Raw genomic sequence first — 23,403 nt, forward strand, 5'->3', positions numbered from 1 at the left:
TTGTAAATTATATTTCAGACGAGGCTCGCCTAATGAACCTTTTTTGAATGAACCCTACCCTAAAATCAGCCCCAAAATAGTTCACTTTCAATCAACGTAAGTCTTCTTGGATTTCCTTCTTTTTTTTTTGTTCTTTTTTTTTTCCCTCGTGTGGCTCCATCAAGAAGTTAATTGTGGGATAAAACTCCAATAGCAAGAACAAGATACAAGCTGATCAACTAGATTGAGCTTTGGTTTACTAAAACACTACAGTCAGCACTAGGCCCCAATGCGCACAAAACTATTGGCATGCTGAAGATACAAACCCAAATAAATAAATAAAAGAGGGAAAAAAAATTTACAATGTAGGAAAAAGGCTGCTACAAGTTAAGTCACCAGAAGTTCATCCAACAGAACATTGGAAGAGTAATGTAAATGTTTAGTGCCCTTAAGTTTGGTACTCTGAAGGTATTGTTGGCGGGCAGTACTTCTTCGCAACATGTTTATACTGAGGCAGAATTCAACAAAAACAAATGTCACTTTTAGGCTACTCATACTTTTTGTGCACAAGTTGGCATGATGCATGGGAAAGAAAACTTTGTGAAATTTTTCTTACCTTATGTTGACTGTATTTCTCCCTGATAGCAGGTAAACTAGAACTCTGGCTGTTACAACATAGGCGATGGAGATCCTTGACACAGTCACGCAAATCCGACGGCTGATAAAGAGTGTAATGCTGCAATGTGGCATTCTGGTTCCGAAACCAACGGATAAAAACAGAAAAGAATGGATGAGTAAGTAAGCCTGTATAACAAGGAAGTGCTATCACAAGTGTGATTGTGATTTGCAGGACACATACCCATGGTCTCTTTGAAGGAAGAAGTATAAAGTTGGCCAAGAAAATTGCAGAAGCAGCTACAAGTGATGGGGCATAACCAAGCATGCTGTACTCTAGAAGTGATAATTCTGCAAGGTAGTTTGCTAAGCACTCCAAATGCATTGATATACCCTGTTATGGAAAACAAAATCACCACAAAGAACAAAGTTATTTTCAGGGTGGAGATTGTGACACTGAATTGTTTCTGGCTGTTTAATTAGGACACCATTCACTATCAGTATATAATTATGAACATCAGAGGAAGTTTTTTTTTTTTCTTCATACATCTTCTGTTTCAAAGTGATTCCTTAAATACACAAATTTATTTGGTCAGAACCTCTATTTATTTATGTTCAGGGCAGTATTTAATCAGTCATGTGTACAACAAGGAACATAAGTAAAACCAACGGACTGGGCATTCAAAAGTTCCAAAAAGATACCTCATTGGCTCCTTGAGCAGCACGCACGAATCGCCTACAGTTCAGATCAATGTATCATAGGTTAGCACCAGTTGAATATGTGTAAAGCAAAAGTTGATAAATATAAGCTAGTCATCACCTTAAAAAGCATTTAGTTGTGGGGGCTGTCATTTCAAACTTCAAGTAATTCAAAACATCAGATTCCATTTGCAACACCTGCAGCATTTAAAAGTTTAAGTTAATGTGGCTTAGAAAGAAACGAGTAACTTGAGGAAAAATCTAAAATCCACAGTTCAGCCAAAGTAGGGTAAAACCAACCTCTTCCTTGAAATATGTGTTATCAGTAATGTAACAAAACTCTTCCACCTGGGGTGCACATATCTCCTCATATTTTCTGGAAATACAAACCATTTTTCTTGTCAATAATACTCAGTGAACAAGAGAACAGAAAGGGAGAATAACATAAAACAAGTCATATGTAAGTTAACACCCTAGAGATGGGGGCCATAAAAGCTTACGAAGCAATCATCATGCAGGCAACACCAAGTAACTGTAATCGTTGTCTATTCATCGGATTCCCTGAAAGATATCGGTCTATGTAATTCACAGTCAAATATAATGTATCAGGTACAAGCCTGTATTCTTCAGCCACCTGCAGTTGGAATTCAATTTCAGCCTTCACATGATTACAAGCAAACCCTTGGAAAATTTACAGAAACGATACAATGGAAATCATCTCATGCCATCCAAAAACATCATTTACCTCCACAAGCCAATCAATTAGTATTGCCCGCATGCTGGGATTTATATCTTTCTGAGTTTTCTCCATGAAATCTGTGGAAGGCCTCTTCTTTGCCTGAAATTTATGGTGATTGAGCAAATATCAAACAAGGATAAAGCAAAATGAATATAGTTTTACAGTGTCAGCTAGAACTGAATTTTGACCTGTATCAAGTAGTTTTTTAAAACACATTGTCCTCAGTTTGAATATACTAGGAAGTGTAGATATGTAGAACAGATCTCAATTTGAATATACTTGGAAGAGATGTCAAACCTCAGATGCACGCAAGTGCTTGTAAATATCACAGGCAATGGTTGCACAAAGCTGAGGATCCATTAAACTGTTATCCAAATCAGCAATTTTATCCTCTGCTTCCAACTCCACAAGTACTTCTCGTTTGCAGGCAACCCCTGCAAGAAAATCAGCAAAAACTATATTGGGAAATGAAGAAAAAATGATCTATTGTAGTTCAAAGCCATGGAAATTAAATACAAGTGGAATGGCCACGGGAAAGTAAAAAATGGCTACAATATGCAACCTGTTGTTTCCGCATGGTCTGAAATGTAGAGATTGCTGAATGTCTTCCGGTTAATAGAATCAATTGCTGGAACATCATTGTTGTCTATGTATTCAACTTCCGGACTCTTAAAAGAATCACAACTTGACATTGTCTCATCCATGGAAACTGAGTTTCCATCTGATTTACTTGGAGAAACATCCATGCTGCATGGTCCAGGTAAGGCAAAAGAGCTAGGGACTGCTTCGTCGCTTCTTGGGGCAGGTGTAACCTTTGGAAGAACAACTGCACTTGGTTTGACATTGAAGGATGCAGGTAGGCTACTCGCTGAGACGCCTTTGTTACCAGTGCAAGCAGGAGGTCCCTTTTTCACTTTGGCGATCTTATTTGTGCAGGGTACCTTCAGATATAAAATTCAGCTTATTAGAATCTGATACTATGAACAAGTTCTCCTCATATGCAAACATAAGGTGTCTAAGACAGAGTAAAAAATTCAAATTGGGACAGAAAGCAGCAGACATGAATACTTCTGATTCCTATCATTGACAAGCAGACATCCAGTACTTAGTACAGGATGATTAGAAAACTAAATGACCAATAGATAGTTTCTTCTATTGGGTCATAATACAATCAATGCTTCATGTCCAACTCATTTTATATGCTACAATTAATCAACCCAGTTTACCTCTAATTTCTTATTATACTAAAAGAACCTTTAATATCATTTTCCAACATTTTCCAACATTTTTTTCAGAAAAGAACAGAAAATCGGTGAAAAGGGAAACATATATTTTACCACACCAAATTTGAATTACCCAGAAGTCAAAAAAACCAACAAAAGTAACACTAGACTAGGCATAGCAATCAAACAAAGAGAAGCAAAGATTCAAACTTTCTGATCTTTCCAGCATTTTCTCATAAACCAAACACGATAAATACAAAACCAATTTTCACTTACCAGAGTGCATGATGACCCCCCTGAGCTCCGTAAACCGTTGTTAGACACACTGTTTCGATTCGTCAGGTTACTGAGAGGCGCTCGCTTCTTAGCCAAGTGCGGCTCAGCTGCCACAACCTTCCCAACATTCCCCGATGTAGACGAAGACGAAGACAACGCCTGTCGTTTTGCCAGAGACGACGGAAATGCTGAACGGCGGTTCTGGGTCGACATTTCGGATCAAACCCAATTCAAATTCTGGTCCTGTTTTAACCTTCTTGGCTCAGACCCAAGAAAAAAGAGTCGTTCTTGGAGAGAGAGAGAGAGTGAAAGAAAGAGACTTTGAAGTGACTGTGTCTCTGGTTTTCAGCAGAGAAAGTGTGAGAGAGTTGAGTGATTTAATAATTGGTTAATTATACTTTTTAGGCGGGGAGATTGGATAATTTGAATTGAGAGAAGATCCGGACCGTTGGTTGGGCTCGGTATTCGTTAGGAGCGGACAAGGGTGGGGACCACGTGATTTTTGAACCTTAGACTTTTATTTTTTTGGATGAACCTGATTCGTCCGTTATTTGCGTCGTACGTCACAGGCTGTCAGTTTAAATTTTTGTTTGCGGTTTTTGAATTCAAATTCAAACGGTCTGCGAGTCTGTCTTTACTCTACGGCAACGTACAAAAATGACCTAACTCGTGGGCGTCATACTCTTTCTCGTTTATGGTACACATACAGTCATAGTTTCATTTCATGACGTGGCCACGTAATTCCTATTTTTGTCCCATTTTATTCATTTTGTTGTATGGTCTTAAATTAGATCTATTTAAGGAATAGTATAAAGATCATTATTTTGAAAATCCTTCTGATTAATTTATAATTTTGAAAACAACAGAGCTCGAAACCAATAGGAATTATAAGTTTGGATCAATTCATTCAGTAATTAATACGATGGATAAAGTCAACTTATTTAAGTTATTGTAACAGGAATCTGACACTCGATTAGATGAGGATACTAGTAAGTATGGATGCATGGTTCATAGCAATCATATTAATTTGACATACGCATTCATCATCACATACATGGCTTGGCCTGAAACAAAGAAATCAATTTTAAAAACACACTGTTGCAAGGGTGTACCAACAGTCGGGCTTCATTTAAGTGAAAAGCTATAGACATCAATCTTTCCGGTCTAAGAAAAAAGCATATGAACAAAATGAAGGTAGACTACAAAAGAGAAATGGTTCTATACGTATTTTGATCTTTGATGTACGCTAAAGTATCTAAGCAAGAATGACAATCGCACAAGTTGTACAAGATTCTAACTTCTGGTAAGTTTTCTAGCAAGGAAACAGTGCAGTGAGAAGCCAGCTTCGTGTCGAAATTCATACAGAGAGTGCAATAGGGCATTGTGAAATGACTCTTCATCAAATTGGAACAGTGAGTGATGTGAGCTTCTAGTTGTTTAAATCCTGGAAGAAATCCGTAGGTATTGATGGAGGGCAGTACTTCTTGGCCACGAACTTGTACTAAAGCAGAAAGAAAATATCTTAGATTGGACGGGGATATTTGAATATGGAATTTTTTTTTTTTTGCACAAAGGAATATGGATATAAATTCACTTAAGTTTCAGAAATTCCATAACTGATTCTCAGTGAAGAAGTAAACCTCCATAAAGGTAATGCAGTAGGCCATTACCAAAAAAAAAAATAACCCCATGCTTCTAATAAGTTATCACTACTTCAAATCATTTTCATGTAACCTCAAGTATTCAGTTTAAACAATGCACTTCTTTTTTCCTATTTCTCCCCTATCTCCTGGTTGCATGATTTGTAGAAATGCGACAATCAAAGAAATCTAATTTAAACGAAGGTAGAGAATGCAAAGGGGGAAGTGCTATATGCTCCAATTTCTATTTCATCGGAAGAGTTAAAAAAAAAAAAAAAGGAGAGAGAAAGAGGTTCTTCATACCTTATGTTGACAGTACTTCTCCCTAACCGCAGGCAAGTCAGAACTACAACCATTACAACATAGGCGATGCAGCGCTTTGACACAATCAAACAAATCAGTGGCTTGATAAAGTGTGTAGTGTCTCAATGTAGAATTCTGAACCAGAAAATAAAAAAATTATATTCCAAAGTTTATTAGACAGGATGGAAATAGAAAAATCTGTCAAATACTCTAACACATAACATACCCAAGGTTTCTTTGAAGGGGAAAGTATATACTTTGCCAAGAAAGCAGCAGAAGCAGCTATTAGTGACGGGGCATAACAAAGCATGCTATATTCGAGAAGAGACAACTCTGCTATGTAGAAGGCCAAGCACTGGAGCTGCAGCGATGGAACCTAGGAAAAGTTGCAGGTTCAACAACACACAATATCAAGTTTTAGCACCACCACACGACAAGAAGTCTCAGTACTATCAGAATTTAGTTAAACAAGATGTATGAAACACTAATCCATTATCCTGATGGATAACATTAAATGAAAACAGCAGCCAACATAATCCATTATCCTGCCCAAATCCAAGTCAGATTCAGACTAGGAAGCCACTTCTATTTTCGTTAAAGCATGCTCAGACCTGTTATCAGTGGAGCAAATTAAACAAAAAAAGCAGGCTAGTCCAAGACAGATACCTCACTGGTCTGTTGAGCAACAAAACAAAACCGCCTGAAAAATTGTCATGAACTAGGAATCAATATCCATAGAAACAAAAATAAACGTGCCTGTTTGAGTGATAATAACAAAGCTAGACATCACCTCAAAAAGCACATAGTCGTTGGAGCTGTCATTTGAAACTTCAAGTGATTCAGCACAGAAGATTCCATTTGCAAAACCTGCATCCATTGCATTATTCAGTACTTCGAATCAAAATCAACTCAAACAAGCATATAGAACTGCAGCTAAGATTAAAAGTCAATTCCCTACCTCCTCTTTGACATATGTATTGTCCGTAATGTAACAGAACTGTTCCACTTCAGGAGAAATAATCTCCTCATATTTACTGGAAACATTGTCATTCATTTAGTTAAATTGCATCTTAAAATACTTTTATATATTTAGAGAGTCAAACACATCCACATGCCCAAAGAAAAGATGAAGAAAATTAGAATCTTACGCTGCAATCATCATGCAGGCAACACCCAGCAATTGCAATTGTTTCCTATTCAGCGCATTGCCTGAAAGATAACGATCTACATAGTTGATGGTCAGAAAGAGTGTATCTGGTACAAGTCTGAACTCTTCAGCAACCTATAAAATGAAATTACCAGTCAAGATCGATGAGATTTTTTTATTTTTTTTTATAATGCAAGGAAAACCCGCTGTTCAAGATATGTAATGGTTGTCAAATGGTAAACATAATCCAGATAGTGGGTTGGCGGAGTTTATTGGATTAAAAAACCGCCCCGGCAATATCATCGCCCACCATAACTTACCTCAACTAGCCAATCAATCAGAATTGCGCGCATGCTGGCATTAATGTCTTTCTGGATCCTTTCCATAAAGTCCATGGAGGGCCTTCTATTTGCCTGAAACCAAAATATCAAACAAATCAAATGACACAGAAGTGGATAAATGGAAGGGAACATGTGATAGTGATGAGCACTTGAATTAGAACAGGGCGGATATAAGATAACTGGATAAGATAGTTGCAGAAAATTTATTGTGCAGTAGACAAATTTGTGCATAAAATTTTAAGAATCTGTATCTAATTCAGAGATGGAGTTCAATCAAATTTTGTAAAAGCGTTCGCAAGACTGTTGTCCTGCTGCAACCTTCAAAGATTTTCTAGAATGTAGCATACATGTCATTTCTAAACTCCCAAAAAATACTAAAAAATGTTTAGAAAAAGCTTGAAAGCCTTTAATACATCATAAGAAGGTAACTATGTGTAAAATGTGTTTATCAGTAATATAAAGGAAGTTTACAAAATTAAAAGCAATATTTATATATAAGATCATTCATTGGAAGAAATATTTCAAACCTCAGAGTCACGCAAGTGTTCGTATATGTCAGATGCAATGGTTGCACAAAACTGTGGGTCCATAAGATTGTTATCAATATCAACAATTTTATCTGTTGTCTCCATATTGACAAATGTATCTTTCTTCCAGATATTTCCTGAAATCAAGATTGGAAAATATTATTTTGGAAAGGCCTGAAAAGAAGATTCACTTGATAAATTCAAGAAGGTTCAGCAATGCAGTACGGCTGACAACCAAACTGTTTATGATGTATACCAAGTCTCATTTGACATATTAAATGAGGGAGGATACTGAACTGAAACAAATACTAGAGAGAAACTAGGGGGCAGATATAGTGTGTAAAAGAAGAAACCTTCTTTTCCTGGATAGTCTGAGATGCAGAGGCTTTTAGTTGTCTTCTTCTCAATCGATTTAACTTCTGAAATTTCCTCATTGTCAATATATTCAAATTCTGGACTCTTCAAAGATTCACACGTAGACATGTTCTCATCCAAAGAAACTGAACCACTAACTGATCTGCTTGGAGATCCATCCCTACTTCTGAATGTATGAACTATGCTACTAGGAACAGGAAGAACAGTAACACTGCTGCTTGGAGAAGGATTAGTGGCAACTATTTCAGTAGTCGTATTCTTTCCTGAAAAGGATGTATCACTGAAAGGAACCACGATGCTTGATTTTGCACTCAAGGATGGAGGAAAGACATTCCCTGACAGGTCAGTATCACTCACGCAAGTAGACAATTCCTTCGTTGTCTTAGCAATTTTAGTTGCACATGGCACCTTCAAGTATACAGCACAGTTACTCATTTTCTCAAAATATTATCATCAGTACACCTATCTGCCTGGTACTAAGGTCAAAAGGCAATGACTTATCCATGTTAATACAATTTGAAAGATCAAAATCTTTACTATGACCATAAATTGAAGGGCAATTTGATGTAACAACTCCACTAACATTTCATGTTAATTGTACTTCACACATTAAATTATTACTTAGCAAAATATACACTTGCATTGTATGTACTAATTCAACTACTTAAGTAAAATTATTACTACACAACATTCAATGTTGTAAAAAGTGAAAGTTCATAATTTATGCATTATGTATAAATTATGAAGTGTTATAACATAAAACGCCCATGTGTAATTAGGAAACCATTACTCACTAAGACCAGATAATGAATGCCACGCCAAACATATACTTGTAAAAAGTGAAAAATTAGCTTGACGTGCTGTATGAGACTTATGCTGTAAAAATTGAACAAAGATACAGTTAAATTGAAGCTTAATCATTAAAAAGATTAGCATCTTCAGTAACATGATCTGCAGCTTGTCATGATTTGTTTCATTGTAAGATTCTGAATCTTCTTTTCTTTTGAAATTTGTCTGACTCATAAATCAAAGAAATCAACGAAACCCATTTTAGTAAAATATGGAATATCCCCTAATTGCATGGTGAAACTGAAAATTACTTCAATTTAGCCCAATTGTTTGGGTTACGTAAAGGAAGAAGCAGAAAACGAAAACAAGTCAATTAGCGTAAATGAATTCCTATAGTTCCCCAATTGTTTGGGTTACGTAAATAAGAAAAATTCAAGGTTCAAGAAATCCCCATTTCAAGAATCAGAAGAAAAGAAAGGAGAATAAAGTAACAATCACTATTATAATAATAGCAAAATCCATAAATAGAATATACTAATCAACGTAGCGAAGATGAACAGTACACGAACCAGAGGTTTCGACGAAGCGATGAAGGTCGGTGGACCACTCTGAGAGCCATTTCTTTGGTTCGTGACGTCGGCGAGAGCTGTGCGCTTTTTTGCCACTTGGGCCCTGGTCTCCATAGGCTTCTTGTTCGACTGACGCGAAACTGAGGGCCTCTTGGCCGAGGACGACGAGGATGATAATGGGGTGGGACGGCGGTTTCTCGTCGACATTTTCAGGCCAAACCCTAGGCGAATTGCTCTGCAAGAAAGCCAAGGTAGGTAGTTTAACTTCTAAAAGAAGAAACAGAGCGTAGGAGGGTTTTGCCCAGAGAGAGAGAGGAGGATTAAGTGGAAGAAGCGCGAAGTTGTACGGATTTAAAAGGCAGAGAGATCGTGACCGCCGATTGATTGTTGGCGGTAGTAGAAGAAATCTGAACCGTCTGTGCTGTGAGGAAATGGTTGTTTGGAAGTGTTAATCCCAGTAATAGGTTTTGGGTTGCAATAATGCATGCAAAGTATGTGATTTAATTGAAAAATGGTTTATAGGTCAACCCTTAATCAAAAGGGAAAGTCAACCCTTTTATCATATAAAGGGGGAATTTCATGATCTTATGTCAAAGATTTTGGAAAAAGAGTTCCATACTTACTTTTGGGTTATATGATCTAATTAACTTTTATTGAGTTTCTATTTTCCTTTTTATAGGCCAAAAGTTACAAAAACCAAGTTTTCTATATGTGTCAAATTCAGTGTTGTGGTTTGTCATATATGTCAAATTTGGGCTCAATTTCTTCAATATCATCTTTATAGGAGCAAATGATCCGGCTTTCAATCACAAGGTGCCACATAAATAAAAAGAATATCTCCTAAGTCAATTAATTGAGCCCATTTATTTGATCAATTAATTGATATTAAAAATATGGATATTATCTTTATTTGGGAATATAATTACTAATTAAAAGATAATATCATTAGTTTAGTGATTTGATACCAATCAAATCCTTAATTTACTCAATCTCTACATTTTTTGAAAAGAATATCTACCTTCCAAATAGTAAGATATTCTTTGAAAAACCCTAGATGGCTAGAGCCAATAAATACATGGCCACATTCAACACACAAGGTAATCATAAACCTAATTCCAAATACCTAGCAAAACCCACGAAACCTCTCTCTCTCTCTCCTAGTCAATGGCATCCCTAGCCACCGGCCTTACCACTCTCGTCTCTTCCGCATAGCCAAGCGCCACCACACACGGCTCCGAGCACCCGACTATTCCTGTGAGAGAAAACTTCGTACCCTTTTTTAGCTATTGTTTCTCAAATATCCAATTGATCTAACTTAGGCATCAAAGGGTCTTTGGCCAACACCCCTCAAGTTTGATCTTTTACTCCTGTTTGTTTTGCAAGAACCGAAGAATAGAGAGAAAGAAGCTCAAAAGGTGAAGGATCAACAAGCGAATATTCTCCCATGAAAAATTTGCACAAACAATCTTTGTTATGACAAATTCACTTCTAGCCAACAAAAAAAGAAAGAAATTGTGGACATTGACGAAATTGTTGTTAAAAAATGGGGTTAGGCCGGAAAAGACATTTGGTCACCACAATTTTAATTTTCTAAATTTTGTCATCGCAATTTACAAAAGTTAACAAAGTAAGTCTAATATGGTAAATTACTCAAATGGTCCTCAAACTTGTACGCGATTTACATTTTGGTCCCTAAATTAAATTATTAGTCCAAATGGTACATAAATTCTATTTTAATCGCCCATTTGATCCAACCGTTACATTCTGTCAAAATTGCTGTTAAATATGAGGGCAAATTGGTCATTTCGTACGTTAAAATAAAAAAATAATATAAAATAAAATAAAAACTCAGTAATTGGAATAGGGGAGAAGAAATCGAATGGAGGAGGTTTGGGTCTCACGATTTTTTCCTCTCTTTTTCTTCAATTATTTTCTAATTTTGTATTTATTTTAACCCTATTTTATTTGTTAATTATGAAAAGTCGTATTTACCCCTAAAATTTGGTTACATATGAGGGCAAATTGGTCATTTCGTACGTTAAAATAAAAAAATAATAAAAAATAAAATAAAAACTCAGTAATTGGAATAGGGGAGAAGAAATCGAAGGGAGGGGGTTTGGGTCTCATGATTTTTTCCTCTCTTTTTCTTCAATTATTTTCTAATTTTGTATTTATTTTAACCCTATTTTATTTGTTAATTATGAAAAGTCGTAATTACCCCTAAAATTTGGTTACATTTAACAGAAAATGTAACGGTTGGATCAAATGAGCGATTAAAATAGAGTTTATGTACCATTTGGACTAATAATTTAATTTAGGGACCAAAATTAAATCGCGTACAAGTTTGAGGACTATTTGAGTAATTTACCCAAGTCTAATATCTCAATTTTATTAGTTTGAATTAGGCCTGAGTTCAAATTGGAACGGTAGAGGCCTCTTCCATTAACTAAACCATAGTTTTCGGTAGGCTAATTTATCTTCCGTTAACTAAATATTAGGACCTTTAATCGTTCGAATTAGTTACTCTAATATTCAGTTTCGGTTGGTTCAGTAAGCCGGTAACTCCATTAAAAAAAATACTAATTATGTAATAAAATACAATTTATAATCATTTCACATAATATATTTTCTTGAACAAACACTCTAAATTATTCATGTAAAAGATAAAAATCCAATAGTCTAATTCATCCAAGTACGAAATCAAAGAACTTAGTTTTAAAGTTACATACAAACATGAAAAATACATAATAAAATAGCTAATAACGTTACCAGAAAAAATAATAAATAAACAAAGAGTCCTAGTAATCTTCAATCCAAATTTGATTAGTGCACTAGAGCCAAAGAAAAACAAAGTCAAGAATAAATATGTTATTTGAGATAAAAGAAGGTTATTAGTCACTGTACCGTTCAAGATGTACTAGCAGCTACTTGCCCTTTCATTTGAGAACTAGAATCCAGTTCTACATCACTAAACAAATTATGAAAGAGAGAAAATAAACATATTTCATATGAATGCAATTGAAAACAAAAAGAAATATAAAAATTAAAATTTCTTACCAGTCTCAATTTTCCTTAAAGCATCATAGAACTCAAGTTCCTCCTTAGTGGGCCTTACAAAAGCAGAACTCCTCGGCTTTCAACCAATCACTTGTGCAAACCAAGGTCTTAACTATTTTTGGAGTCAAAGAAACACGAAAGGATCTACAATTCTACCATCCAAATTAAAGGCAAATTCTAAAGACACAGTAGATATTGGAATGCCAAATATACATCTTTAGCAATTTGGGATAGAACCAGAAATCTTGGATTATTCTCTCTCCACCAAGACAACAGGTCAAAATTTGTATTTCTAAGGTTTTCACATGGCTCAAACAAATACTTATCGACTTCATTTCTATCTCAATAACATCTTTCTCTTATCTCATCTTCATAAATTTAGCTAATCTTTCCACCTCAACATCTTCTTTATCATTTACCATAACCACATTCTCGATTATCGTCAAATTGTCATCAATGTAACCTTGAGCAGTCAAGAGATCAACCATTTTATACACATCATACATGTGTATTAAAAATTCATAAATTCCTTTGTGGACCTCATTAACATTCGTAGTACAACTTCAAGAACTTGATCAAGACTTTAGCACAATCCCAATCATTTGGGGTAGGAGGCCAAACTTTCCTGATTTGGGTAGGAGGCCAAACTTTGAATGCACATGTTGAGGGCTTTATTGTGAGCACGATAAGATTTCCCAAAAAAAAAAAACAAAGAGCTTGGCTTTGCATGTCCCCACCGAATCACCACTCAATAGCTGTCAATCACATTAACATTTCAAAAAATAAAAAAATAAAAATTTGTTACTGCTCCTCCATCCCCATCATCTACAACTCATCTCTCCCTTTTCTTCCCCTACAACTCAAAATCCTCTCGTTCTCTCTCTTGAAATGGTACCTCTCGAGATTCGATTGTTTATTGAAGAACAGAGAGAGCATCATATCCACATTCCTAGCTATCACCTATTTCTTACTTAAAATAAGGTTTCATTTTGAGATATTGTATGTAAATTTAATGAGTATTTTTGTCACAGTTCATGGCCAACAATTCGTATATGAATAACATGGAGGCATTAGAGGCTGCTTGCTCCATCCTGAAGGACGGTTACCAACCTGTACAGGGGGTGGAGAGTGAGCCTCTGACTCCTAAAGAAGGTGAAGGGGAAGATGCTCCGGCTCCTAAAGAATGTGAGGGGAGGAGGCTCCGACTCTTGCAGAAGTTGGGGCTCAGGCTCCGGGTCAGTATCCAACCGGACTACTAGCTTAGTTAACGATGCCATTGAGCAATGTCGGGACACATGAGAGGAGATAGAGTTGCAATTTGCAAAGGATGTGGAATGGCTGGTTTAATTATTATTATTTTTATTGAATATTTAAATATGTTACTTATTTTATAAAATACTTAATAAATAATAAATAAATATTTTAAATTATTTTGTGGACTTTATTTTTTATTTTTTATATTAAATAATAATTAAAACATAATATATTTAATGAGTATAGAATTACTGTATTAATACAATAAGCAATGTGTTTATACAAGAACAGATGATACAAGCAGCAGAATAGAATAACATAGAAAAATAAAGAACACTAACTTTATTTTCAAATAGAGGCTTGCGTATTGGCAATGTTCTAAAGACAGAATTTCATCCTTTTTTAGTATTTGAAGTTCAATGGACGTCTATCTCTCACAATTCAACTATCAATAATTGCACCCTTTCAAACCACAACAGTCATAAACCTAATTTCATTGAAATTTAAATTGAAAGGATATGTCTTGTCATTTTCAATTTAAATTCTGCTGTGCAAAAATGAAAAAATAAATTACTTATTTTTGTTTGGGTGTCTTAATAAAATTTCTCAAGAGCCCCAAGGTTCAAGTTTTTTTATTAATATAATTATTATTAATCAAAGTCAAATCCAAAGTCCAAGCCCATTAGCCCAACTCTCCAGTGTTAACCACATTTACCAAACCATCATAGTGCTTTGTTTATAAACATCTTTATAGGAGGGTGGATTTTCGATGTGAAATTTTCACAAGAGGGCACCTCAAAAGATAAGCTTACAGAGAAATCCATATTTTTATTGTCGATGCATATATTTAAAGAGTATAGCCGCGCGGCTATACTCTATAAAAAGAATATTTTAAAAGTACTTATAAATGTACTCTATAAATATAATATTTTAATAGTATAGCCGGGCGGCTTTACTCCAGAAATATAATATTTTAACAGTATAGTCGGGAAGCTATACTCCAAAATAGAATATTTTAAACGAATAGCCGCGCGGCTATACTCCAAATAGAATATTTAATAATATAGCTGATCGGATATACCTTAAAAATATAATATCTTATAGGTATAGCCGCGCGGCTATAAATAAAGGTATAGCTGCGGGGCTGTAAAGCATAAATATAATATTTTAAAAGTATAGCCGTTCGGCTATACTACAAAATAGAATATTTCGGCAACACACTAAAAATATAATATCTTAACAGTATAGCCGCCCGGCTATACCCCGAAAATAGAAAATTTGAAAAGTATAGCCGCGCGAATATTTCGGTTATCTGTTACGTGCCTGTTTTCATGTCATTTCTCAACATTCTTCCATCCCCCAAATCATTCCATTTCATTGTTCCATACTGCTTTTTGAGAACACTATGTCGGTAACAAATTTCAACGCAATGGTCTCTGGATTGTTCCAGTTGGGTAGCTCTTGTGAGTGGGTTATCACCAAGAAAACTGGCAGGTCATCATCAGAATCTGACTTACTGGCTGCTGCTGAAAGGGAATCAAAGATGGTAAACCAATTGCAGGTCCACAGAGGAGCTTCTGAGAGTGAGCTTTCTGAGTTGAACCGAATTATGGAGCAAAAAGAAGTAGCTCTTAAGCCGATTAAGAAAGCTAACAAGATATATAGGAAAGAGCTTGCTCTAGCATTCCTCCTGCTCACAGCTTCTGTCAGGAGTCTGTTATCTGCTCAAGGAGTACACTTCTATTTCCTGCTCTTCCAAGGTGTGACCAGGCCTTTCTTCTTGTAGGACTTGATCTCATTGGGAAACAAATGAGCTGATAATTCATGGGTACAAGAGAAGAAAAAGGAGGAGGAAAAGCAAACATCTATATACACATTGAGGAATTTCAACCCCTTTGCCCTGGGAATGTCCAGCCTCCAGTTTATGGCCACAGAGTTGGGGGCCCAGAGATCTCTGGTGGGGATGCATCTGATCTTTGCTGTTGTGGATAGTGCCCTTGGTTGGGTTGGGAGGTCTAATTATAGACAGATTTGATTCATTTCCTTGGCCAGCGAACTTTTTACAATGGAATATCACTACCTTCTAAATTTCTCAGAAAATCTTTGATTTGACAAGCCACCTGTTAATGTCCCCTTGTTGCATTTGTATTTTCTTGTTAAAATTAATGTACCATACATTTGCAATAAAAGTAATTTTCTTCTACTTATTTTTTCTTCTTATCATTCACTTTTATTATTGAGAAGAAAACAAAAGAGTGAAATTTCATGTACACGAACGTCTATCTGGCCCATACCCAACTTATTTTTATAGGTGTTTCCCATTGTTTATTGTTTATTGTTTTTTTTTTGGAAACAGTATGATTCATCGAAAACAGGGTAAAAACTCATAATACATACAAGAAAAACACAATCCCAAATGGAGGTTCTTGAAATACATAAACTCTAAAAAACATAAACAAATAGGACAAACATTACAACTTGAATCCCAACTCAGTTTGAGTTACATATGAGAAGGACACATATCCATTGGAATATTTTTTTATTTTATTTATTTATCCATTTTGATAGCCTCGACTAAAATCAAGTTGGGGCTTGGGTACTGATTATAAACCCAATTTGGGAAGTCCCCACAAGCACAAACGGTTAGACTGCACTTAGGTTTTCCTTTTCTTGTTGATCAGAGAACAAATTGGTCATTTGAATTCCATAATCATATTCCAAAAAATCAGTTGCAACTTGCAAGTGCATTTTATATACAAAACAGCAAACATCACTGTTGACCCAAAAAAAATAAAAAAATTGCTTTGAAACCCTTGGGTATTATTTACTTTGATTCCAGGTAGAAATTCCAGTTTTCTAAGTTTAAGTTCTGAAGTAGAATAATCGTTTTGCTTACGGATTTTCTTATCAGTAGTTACTAGCCTTTCTGCACGCGCTTCCGCATCGGTGAGGATTTTTTTAAATAAAATTTTTAAATTTATTTTAGAATTAAAAAAGATAATGGGTAGTTGTGTTCTCTGATTTTTCTTTTAATTTATTATTATTTTTTAATATGAAAAAGTGTGAATTTACCATATTATTCTCTTTTAATTAATAATTTCAATTCTTAATGTTTATATTAACCAAGACATTTTCTGGTATTTTGAATGTTTTACCATATTATGCTCATTTGTTCTTTAGTAGAACTACCAGCACCTTACCTGTTTTTATAGTGATCCTTTTAACAATTAACTTTTTTTCTTAACTAAAATTTCATCTGAAAACAGAGAGCAGTTCTGGTGAAAACCCTTGATTGTTTCTGGAGGGACCATCTTGTAAACATGAACAGACTCAGTTCAGCGGTATTGTGTAATTTGTTGTTGGTTTTACTTTCATTTAGCTTGTCCATAGTCATGGACTAACCTGAAAAGACCAATTTAGCCCGTTGGGCTAGAGTTATTTCTTCATTTATTTTATTTATACAAACGATATTAGGGAATGAGAATCTAAATTCATTCTGATACCTCCCATTCTGATGAGGTGGTTTTTCTCAGTGCTAACTAATGAATCACAAATAACTCTATTCATAAATTTATAAATTTGTTTATGTGTGTATTTCATTCATAAATTTATTTATGTGTGTATTTCATTCATAAATTTATTTATTCCACCCACATACATATAAAGATCTTTATCCCTTTTACAAGCAAAATATTAACACTTTGAATTAATATATAGGGGGCTGTCATCTGTAAGTATCGAACTCCGGCCAAGCCAAACCTTGTCATGGCCCTTCCATTGTTGTACAACAACTTCGGCCACCGAAATAGATACATATATATGGGGAAGTTCTCTAGCTAGACAGTTTGGCATATAATATATGTTGTTAGCTTGTCAATCTAGTAAACCACTTTATTCACTGAAATTTTGTATAAATATGTAGCACAGATTCATAGTCGGGCAACATAATATAAAGCATTAATATTATTTCCAAACTGAAAATTCACACTATTGATTACTTAGTTGATTCTTATTTGAATGTATGGTATAAATGCACAATATGGTTGCTTTATTTTGCTGAACTGTCAGGCAAGAGACCTATATATGCCATAATTCGCGATGTTCATTTACGACGGAACGAAGGGAGTGGCGATAACAAACAAGTCATTCCTCCTCCTAGGGGTCATTCCCAAAGACTCAGTCATGTCAAGCTCTTCTACCTTTTTCCCATTTGGGAGTTTCCAGTTGAAGTAGTAGAGCAGTTGAGAAAGTGCAAGCTCAACCGATGCAATTCCAAATGAGATGCCTGGACATATTCTCTTACCAGCCCCAAATGGAATTAATTCGAAGTTGGTCCCTCGAAAATCGATAGATGAACCTGAACCTTGAAACCTTTCAGGTAGAAAGCAATCAGCATCGTCCCAGTGGTTTGGGTCTCTCCCAATTGCCCAAGCATTGATCAGAACTTTGGCTTCTGTTGGTATATCATATCCTCCAATTTTGATTCTTTGAGTTGCTTCTCTTGGAATTAAGGGAGCTGGAGGGTGTAGCCGTAGAGTTTCTTTTATGACTAACTTCAAGTAGTCTAGTTTCTTAATATCTTCCTCTTGAATATTTTTCCTCTTTCCTGCAAGAAGGTGCCGTACCTCAGCTTGTGCTTTATCCATTGCTCTTGGATTTTTCACAAGTTCGGTTATTGCCCATTCTGTGGTTGTTGCTGAAGTCTCAGCTCCTGCCAAGTACATGTCCTGTGGAAGTTTTGTTTAGTTATGTATATATAGTTCCCTTCTTAAAAGGGATCACGAAAGAAATCATATTAATTCTTGTCAGAACGTGTGTGATTTAGATTCATAGTCTCACAACATAAACATTTGTCGGGCAAGAGGATGTTACAAGATAATTAAATCATCGACAAATTAAGGAATTCATATAACTTGTACCAGGATGACAGCTTTTATGTGGTTGGAGGTGAGATCAAATTGGAGGCCACCAGACTCCTGAAGTTGTAGAAGCACATGAACTAGACCCAATACTTCATCAGTTCTGGTGGTGATAGATGCAACAATATTGGTCTTTACTGTTTTCAACTCATGATGATCATCAATGATTTCATCAAGAATTCTGTCAATCTTCCGGTGTATCTTCTCCAGTGCAGGCTTCGTCCTTGTGACGTGACGGAGGAATTTGAGGGAAGGGAACAAATCAGGCAAAGAAAAGCCTTCTCCAAGGATGATTGCCTCCTTAATCAATGATCTAAACTCTTGTTGGTATTTGCATTTTTTTCCCAAGGCTGAACGGGCAATGATGCTGTCTTGCATGGAGAAAATCATCTCGCTGAGGTTGATAGGTTGTGTTGGAAATTTAGAAAACTCAAATAACCTGAGATAGAAAGCTTTTGTTCAACTGAAGTAAATTCTGATTGACTGAAACACAGCTTAAATAATACGTACAAGCTAACTGACTCAGATAATGGAATGAACAACTAAACATCCCACTACAAACAACACTAACAGACGTCTCCCACTACTACCAATACTAACAGACTTATCCCACAACTAGAACACTCCTATTGAATAGGTAAACCACAACTGATTTCCTAAAACATAGGAACCCACGTTTATTGAATTACAAATAACATAAATAATTTCTAACACCCTCCCTTAAACCGAACGTTCTTCAGACTTCAGTTTAGAAAGAGTCTCCAAGTAACTTTGTTGTTGCTGCTGCTGCTTCACCATTAAACAAGATCCTTCCTGGAACACACCCCTAACAAATTCCTCAACTTCACAAACACGGGTAACTTGAGTGGCTTGGTCATAATGTCTGCAATCTGATCTTCACTCTTGCAATAATTTAAATCAATGATTCCATCTTTGCAAAGATCACGCAAAAAATGAAATCTCACATGGATGTGCTTAGTTCTTCCATGTAGAACAGGATTCTTCCCAACTTTGATTGCTGAGATGTTGTCACAGTAAATAAGAGTAGGACCTTGCTGCTGGAAGTATAATTTTTCTAGTAATCTTCTCAACCATATGGCTTGACAAGCACATGTAGTTGAAGCCACAAATTCAGCTTCTGTGGTTGAGAGAGTAACAATTTGCTGCTTCTTGGAAGACCATGATATTGCTCCTGTCCCCATCATAAACACATAGCCTGATGTACTTTTACAATCATCTGGATCACCTGCATAATCACTATCAGTGTAACCCAACAAATTAGACATCTTCTCCTTCTTGTAGAAAATTCCGTACTCCTTAGTCCCTTGCAAATATCTGAATATCCTTTTTGCAGCCATAAGGTGAGACTCCATTGGATTTTCCATGTACCGACTAATAAGACTTACAGCATGCATTATGTCAGGTCTGGTTGCTGTGAGGTACATGAGGCTGCCAACAATTTGCTTGAATAGCGTACCATTAACTTTCTTTCCTCCAGGATTCTTAGTCAGCTTCAATCCCAGTTCAGTTGGAGTACCAACTGAGTTGCAATTCTGCATTTCAAACCTGTCCAAAATACTCTGGACATATTTTTTCTGTGAAATAAAAATACCACCAACAGATTGTACCACTTCAATGCCAAGAAAGTAATGCATCAATCCTAAATCTGACATGTCAAATTCATTCATCATAGAATGCTTAAAATCATCAAACATGGCCTCATGGTTTCCTGTGTAGATCAAATCATCCACATATAAGCATACAATGAGTATCTTCCCCTCATCTCCAATTTTTATAAACAGTGTATGCTCATATGGGCATTTTTGAAAACCTTGCCTCAAAAAATAAGCATCTATACGACTATACCAAGCTCGGGGTGCTTGTTTCAGTCCATATAATGCCTTTTTCAACTTATATACCATATTTTCATGCCCTTGCTTCACATAACCAGGGGGTTGGTCTACATATACCTGCTCCTGCAGATCGCCATGAAGGAAGGCGGACTTCACATCTAACTGAAAGATGGGCCAAGCATTCTGTGCAGCAAGTGAAAGAACCAAACGAATGGTATCAAGTCTCACTACGGGAGCAAAGACTTCTTTGTAATCAACACCATACTCTTGCTTGTAGCCTTTTGCAACTAGGCGTGCTTTGTACTTATCAACTTCTCCATTTTCATTGAACTTCGTCTTGTAGACCCACTTGACACCAATGGTTTTCTGTCCTTGGGGAAGATATGTCAATTCCCACGTTTTATTTTTCTCAATTGCCTTGATCTCCTCGGCCATGGCTTTTTGCCATTTTGATTCTTGGACAGCATCTTGGAATGACACAGGATCACAATATGAAAATAAGGCATAATGACTGAGTTCTTCTTCAGAATCACAATTAATTCCATTGACCTCATAATCTTGCAGCCATGCAGGCCTTTTCCTTGTGCGTGATGGTCGTGGACTAGATGGTTGCACCTCATTTAGTTCAGTGGTTGGAGTGTTAGAGGATTGCAGTGGCTCTGCAATCCCTAAAGCGTCTTTTTCTTCATCAAAGCTTACAGGAATTTGCTTGTGTCCTGTGCCATTTTCAGTCCAATCCCACGCATTGTCTTCATCAAACACCACATCTCGACTGATGATGATCTTCTTTGTGACAGGATTTATCAACTTATAGGCTTTTGAGTGGTCACTAATCCCAAGAAATACACACTTCTCACCCTTGTCATCCAATTTCTTCCTCTTCTTGTCAGGGACATGAGCATAGGCTATGCAGCCAAAGATTTTAAAATGATCCACTGCTAGTTTGTGTCCCTTCCACGCTTCCTCAGGTGTCATATTCTTGACAACTAGAGTGGGACTTCGATTCAACACATGAATGCTCCAATTCACCGCCTCTGGCCAGAAAAGTTTTGGAATGTTTCTCTTGGCCAACATGCAGCGAACCATGTTTAGAATTGTGCGATTCTTCCTCTCACATACACCATTTTGTTGTGGTGTGTACGCTGCAGTGAGCTGTCTTCGAATACCATTGACATCACAAAAATCAGAAAACTCTTGTGAGTTGAACTCTCCACCACGATCTGTTCGAAACACTTTGATAGGCTTTCCCACATCATGCTCAACACGAGCTTTGAAGCTTTTGAATGTTGAAAATGCTTCTGATTTTTCCTGCAAGAAATATACCCACGTCTTCCGACTGTAGTCATCAATAAATGTTATGAAATACCTCTTTTTCCCATTTGATGCAGGATTTATGGGTCCACATATGTCGGAATGAACCAGCTCCAAAGGTTGCTGAGCTCTCCAGGCCTTCTCTTTTGGAAAGGACTCACGATGCTGCTTTCCGATCATACATTCTTCACAAATTTGAGCAGGAGAATCAATTTCTGGGAGACCAGTTACCATATTCTTCTTGTGCAATGTCTTCAGACCATTAAAATTGAGATGACCATATCGGAAATGCCAAAGCCACGCCATATTTTCAACCTTGGCAGTCAGACAAGCTTGAACATATTTTTGTATTGACAAAGGAAACAATCGATTCTTTGTCATCTCTACTTGAGCAATCGTTCCTCTTCTTGGATCACTGATCTCACAAGTGCCTTCTTTGATGGTGATCACATAGCCCTTCTCTTGCAGCTGGCCAATGCTAAGCAAATTGGTTTTTAAGGCAGGAGCATAATACACATTAGAAATGGTCTGAAGAGAGTTATCCTTTGCTTTGATTTGGATATCACCCTTCCCCATCACTGAAATCAAAGAATCATCACCAAATTTCACAGTAGTATGAAATGAATCATCTAAATGATGAAAGTCATACTTACTCCCACACATATGATTGCTACACCCTGAGTCAATGTACCACGAATTGGAACGGGATTCCTCCTTTGTATCACAAGCCATAAGAAGAGTTTCTTCATCTCATTGAGTAAAGTTTGATGCCTCACCCTTTTCTTTAGACATGTTAGTGTAGCATTCAGAGCGATAGTGACCGTACTTGCCACACCTATAGCACTCAATCTGTGATTTGTCGTGTTTAGACTCATGATGGCTTTGTTGTCTATATTGACCTCTGCCTCTGCCTCTGCCTCTGGAATCGAAATTTCCTCTGCCTCTTCCTCTTCCTTGGCCTCTACCTCGACCACGACCGGAACCTCTCCATGATGAGGATTCATTGCTGGTGGAGCTTTTCAAAGCTTTTTCCTCTGTTGTAGTATCCTGACTTTTAAATTTCTGCTCATGCACCAACAGTGAACTATGGAGTTCATCAATTGACATTGTTTCAATGTCATTTGCTTCCTCAATTGCACAAACAACATAGTTAAACTTTGGCGACATTGAACGCAAGATTTTTTCAATGATTGTGACATCATCCATCTTGTCACCATGAAGCCGCATCTTACTTGCAATTGCCATCGCCTTTGAGAAGTATTCATCAACAGAATCTTCTGGTTTCATGTGAAGAGTTTCAAAATCTTTTCGAAGTGCTTGAAGCTGTGCACGCTTCACCTTAGTGGAACCTTGATACTTTTTCTGCATAGACTCCCATATCTGCTTGGAAGTTTCCTTCTAGAGAATAGTCTCCAAAATGGATCGATCAATCGCTTGGAAGAGGTAGTTTTTCAATTTCAGGTCCTTCAATTTCTATTCATCAAGTCTTTTCTGTTGCGCTTCTGTCAACACCGCTCCTTCTGCTGGTTCAGCAATTCCATCTTCAATAAGAGTCCAATACTCTTTGGATCTCAGAAAATTCTCCATTAACATGCTCCAATGGTCATAATGACCATCAAAGCGAGGTATGGCTGGCTGCACGTAGTTCTCTTGAACCTTGTCGGATGCCATCAGTCCTTGCTGCTGCAAGACAAGAAAGCTGATGCTTTTTGGAGAATTTTAATCAAGCCCAATGGGGGCTCTGATACCAGATGTTGGAAATTTAGAAAACTCAAATAACCTGAGAT

General features: G+C 36.5%; 4 protein-coding genes across 5 annotated transcripts in view; 1 reads left to right on the plus strand and 3 right to left on the minus strand.

The window, feature by feature from the left end:
* Nucleotides 1-190: 190 nt before the first annotated feature.
* On the minus strand, nucleotides 191-3,891 carry LOC117638182 (cyclin-A1-1-like). Its single transcript, XM_034373313.1, has 11 exons — nucleotides 3,532-3,891; nucleotides 2,595-2,973; nucleotides 2,330-2,466; nucleotides 2,039-2,131; nucleotides 1,794-1,927; nucleotides 1,594-1,669; nucleotides 1,415-1,491; nucleotides 1,297-1,330; nucleotides 839-988; nucleotides 596-730; nucleotides 191-487 (listed from the first exon to the last, which is right to left on the minus strand). Exons 1-11 carry the CDS (start codon nucleotides 3,742-3,744, stop codon nucleotides 428-430), a joined length of 1,488 nt encoding a protein of 495 aa, XP_034229204.1. The 5' UTR covers nucleotides 3,745-3,891; the 3' UTR covers nucleotides 191-427.
* Nucleotides 3,892-4,629: 738 nt separating this feature from the next.
* On the minus strand, nucleotides 4,630-9,686 carry LOC117638169 (cyclin-A1-4-like). Of its 2 annotated transcripts, XM_034373300.1 has the most exons (12): nucleotides 9,570-9,686; nucleotides 9,223-9,457; nucleotides 7,843-8,272; nucleotides 7,490-7,626; nucleotides 6,942-7,034; nucleotides 6,623-6,756; nucleotides 6,433-6,508; nucleotides 6,265-6,341; nucleotides 6,141-6,174; nucleotides 5,701-5,850; nucleotides 5,475-5,609; nucleotides 4,630-5,032 (listed from the first exon to the last, which is right to left on the minus strand). In XM_034373300.1, exons 2-12 carry the CDS (start codon nucleotides 9,427-9,429, stop codon nucleotides 4,961-4,963), a joined length of 1,545 nt encoding a protein of 514 aa, XP_034229191.1. In that variant the 5' UTR covers nucleotides 9,430-9,457; nucleotides 9,570-9,686; the 3' UTR covers nucleotides 4,630-4,960. The 2 variants fall into 2 exon arrangements, with proteins under 2 accessions (XP_034229191.1, XP_034229183.1); XM_034373292.1 differs by lacking the exon at nucleotides 9,570-9,686 and having other exon boundaries at nucleotides 9,223-9,543.
* Nucleotides 9,687-14,938: 5,252 nt separating this feature from the next.
* Nucleotides 14,939-15,319, plus strand: LOC117622200 (probable xyloglucan glycosyltransferase 5). Its single transcript, XM_034352793.1, has one exon. The coding sequence runs from the start codon at nucleotides 14,939-14,941 to the stop codon at nucleotides 15,317-15,319; it is 381 nt and encodes a 126-aa protein (XP_034208684.1).
* A 2,320-nt stretch (nucleotides 15,320-17,639) lies between these two features.
* The window catches only part of LOC117619422 (premnaspirodiene oxygenase-like), a 6,302-nt gene continuing 538 nt past the window's right edge, over nucleotides 17,640-23,403 (minus strand). The window contains exons 1-3 of the mRNA XM_034349378.1: nucleotides 23,397-23,403; nucleotides 18,453-18,846; nucleotides 17,640-18,260 (exon numbers count right to left, since the gene is read on the minus strand). The exon at nucleotides 23,397-23,403 is cut by the window's right edge and continues 538 nt beyond it. Coding sequence (XP_034205269.1) covers nucleotides 17,640-18,260; nucleotides 18,453-18,846; nucleotides 23,397-23,403 — 1,022 coding nt within the window. The remainder of the gene's footprint in view (nucleotides 18,261-18,452; nucleotides 18,847-23,396) is intronic.

The sequence above is a fragment of the Prunus dulcis genome, chromosome 1, assembly GCF_902201215.1.
Source record: "Prunus dulcis chromosome 1, ALMONDv2, whole genome shotgun sequence".
NCBI lineage: Eukaryota > Viridiplantae > Streptophyta > Magnoliopsida > Rosales > Rosaceae > Prunus > Prunus dulcis.

What these genes read in the sequence shown, in the direction of transcription:
- LOC117622200 (XM_034352793.1), top strand. Translation starts at nt 14,939, where the DNA reads ATGTCGGTAACAAATTTCAACGCAATGGTCTCTGGATTGTTCCAGTTG.
- LOC117638182 (XM_034373313.1), bottom strand. Translation starts at nt 3,744, where the DNA reads ATGTCGACCCAGAACCGCCGTTCAGCATTTCCGTCGTCTCTGGCAAAA. An exon ending in GCCTGCATGATGATTGCTTC is followed by an intron (nt 1,670 to 1,793) that starts GTAAGCTTTTAT and finishes TTGTATTTCCAG; the next exon opens with AAAATATGAGGAGATATGTG. An exon ending in ACAACTAAATGCTTTTTAAG is followed by an intron (nt 1,331 to 1,414) that starts GTGATGACTAGC and finishes TCTGAACTGTAG; the next exon opens with GCGATTCGTGCGTGCTGCTC.
- LOC117638169 (XM_034373300.1), bottom strand. Translation starts at nt 9,429, where the DNA reads ATGTCGACGAGAAACCGCCGTCCCACCCCATTATCATCCTCGTCGTCC. An exon ending in ATACATATGTCAAAGAGGAG is followed by an intron (nt 6,342 to 6,432) that starts GTAGGGAATTGA and finishes CAATGGATGCAG; the next exon opens with GTTTTGCAAATGGAATCTTC. An exon ending in AGAAGTACTGTCAACATAAG is followed by an intron (nt 5,033 to 5,474) that starts GTATGAAGAACC and finishes TTTCTGCTTTAG; the next exon opens with TACAAGTTCGTGGCCAAGAA.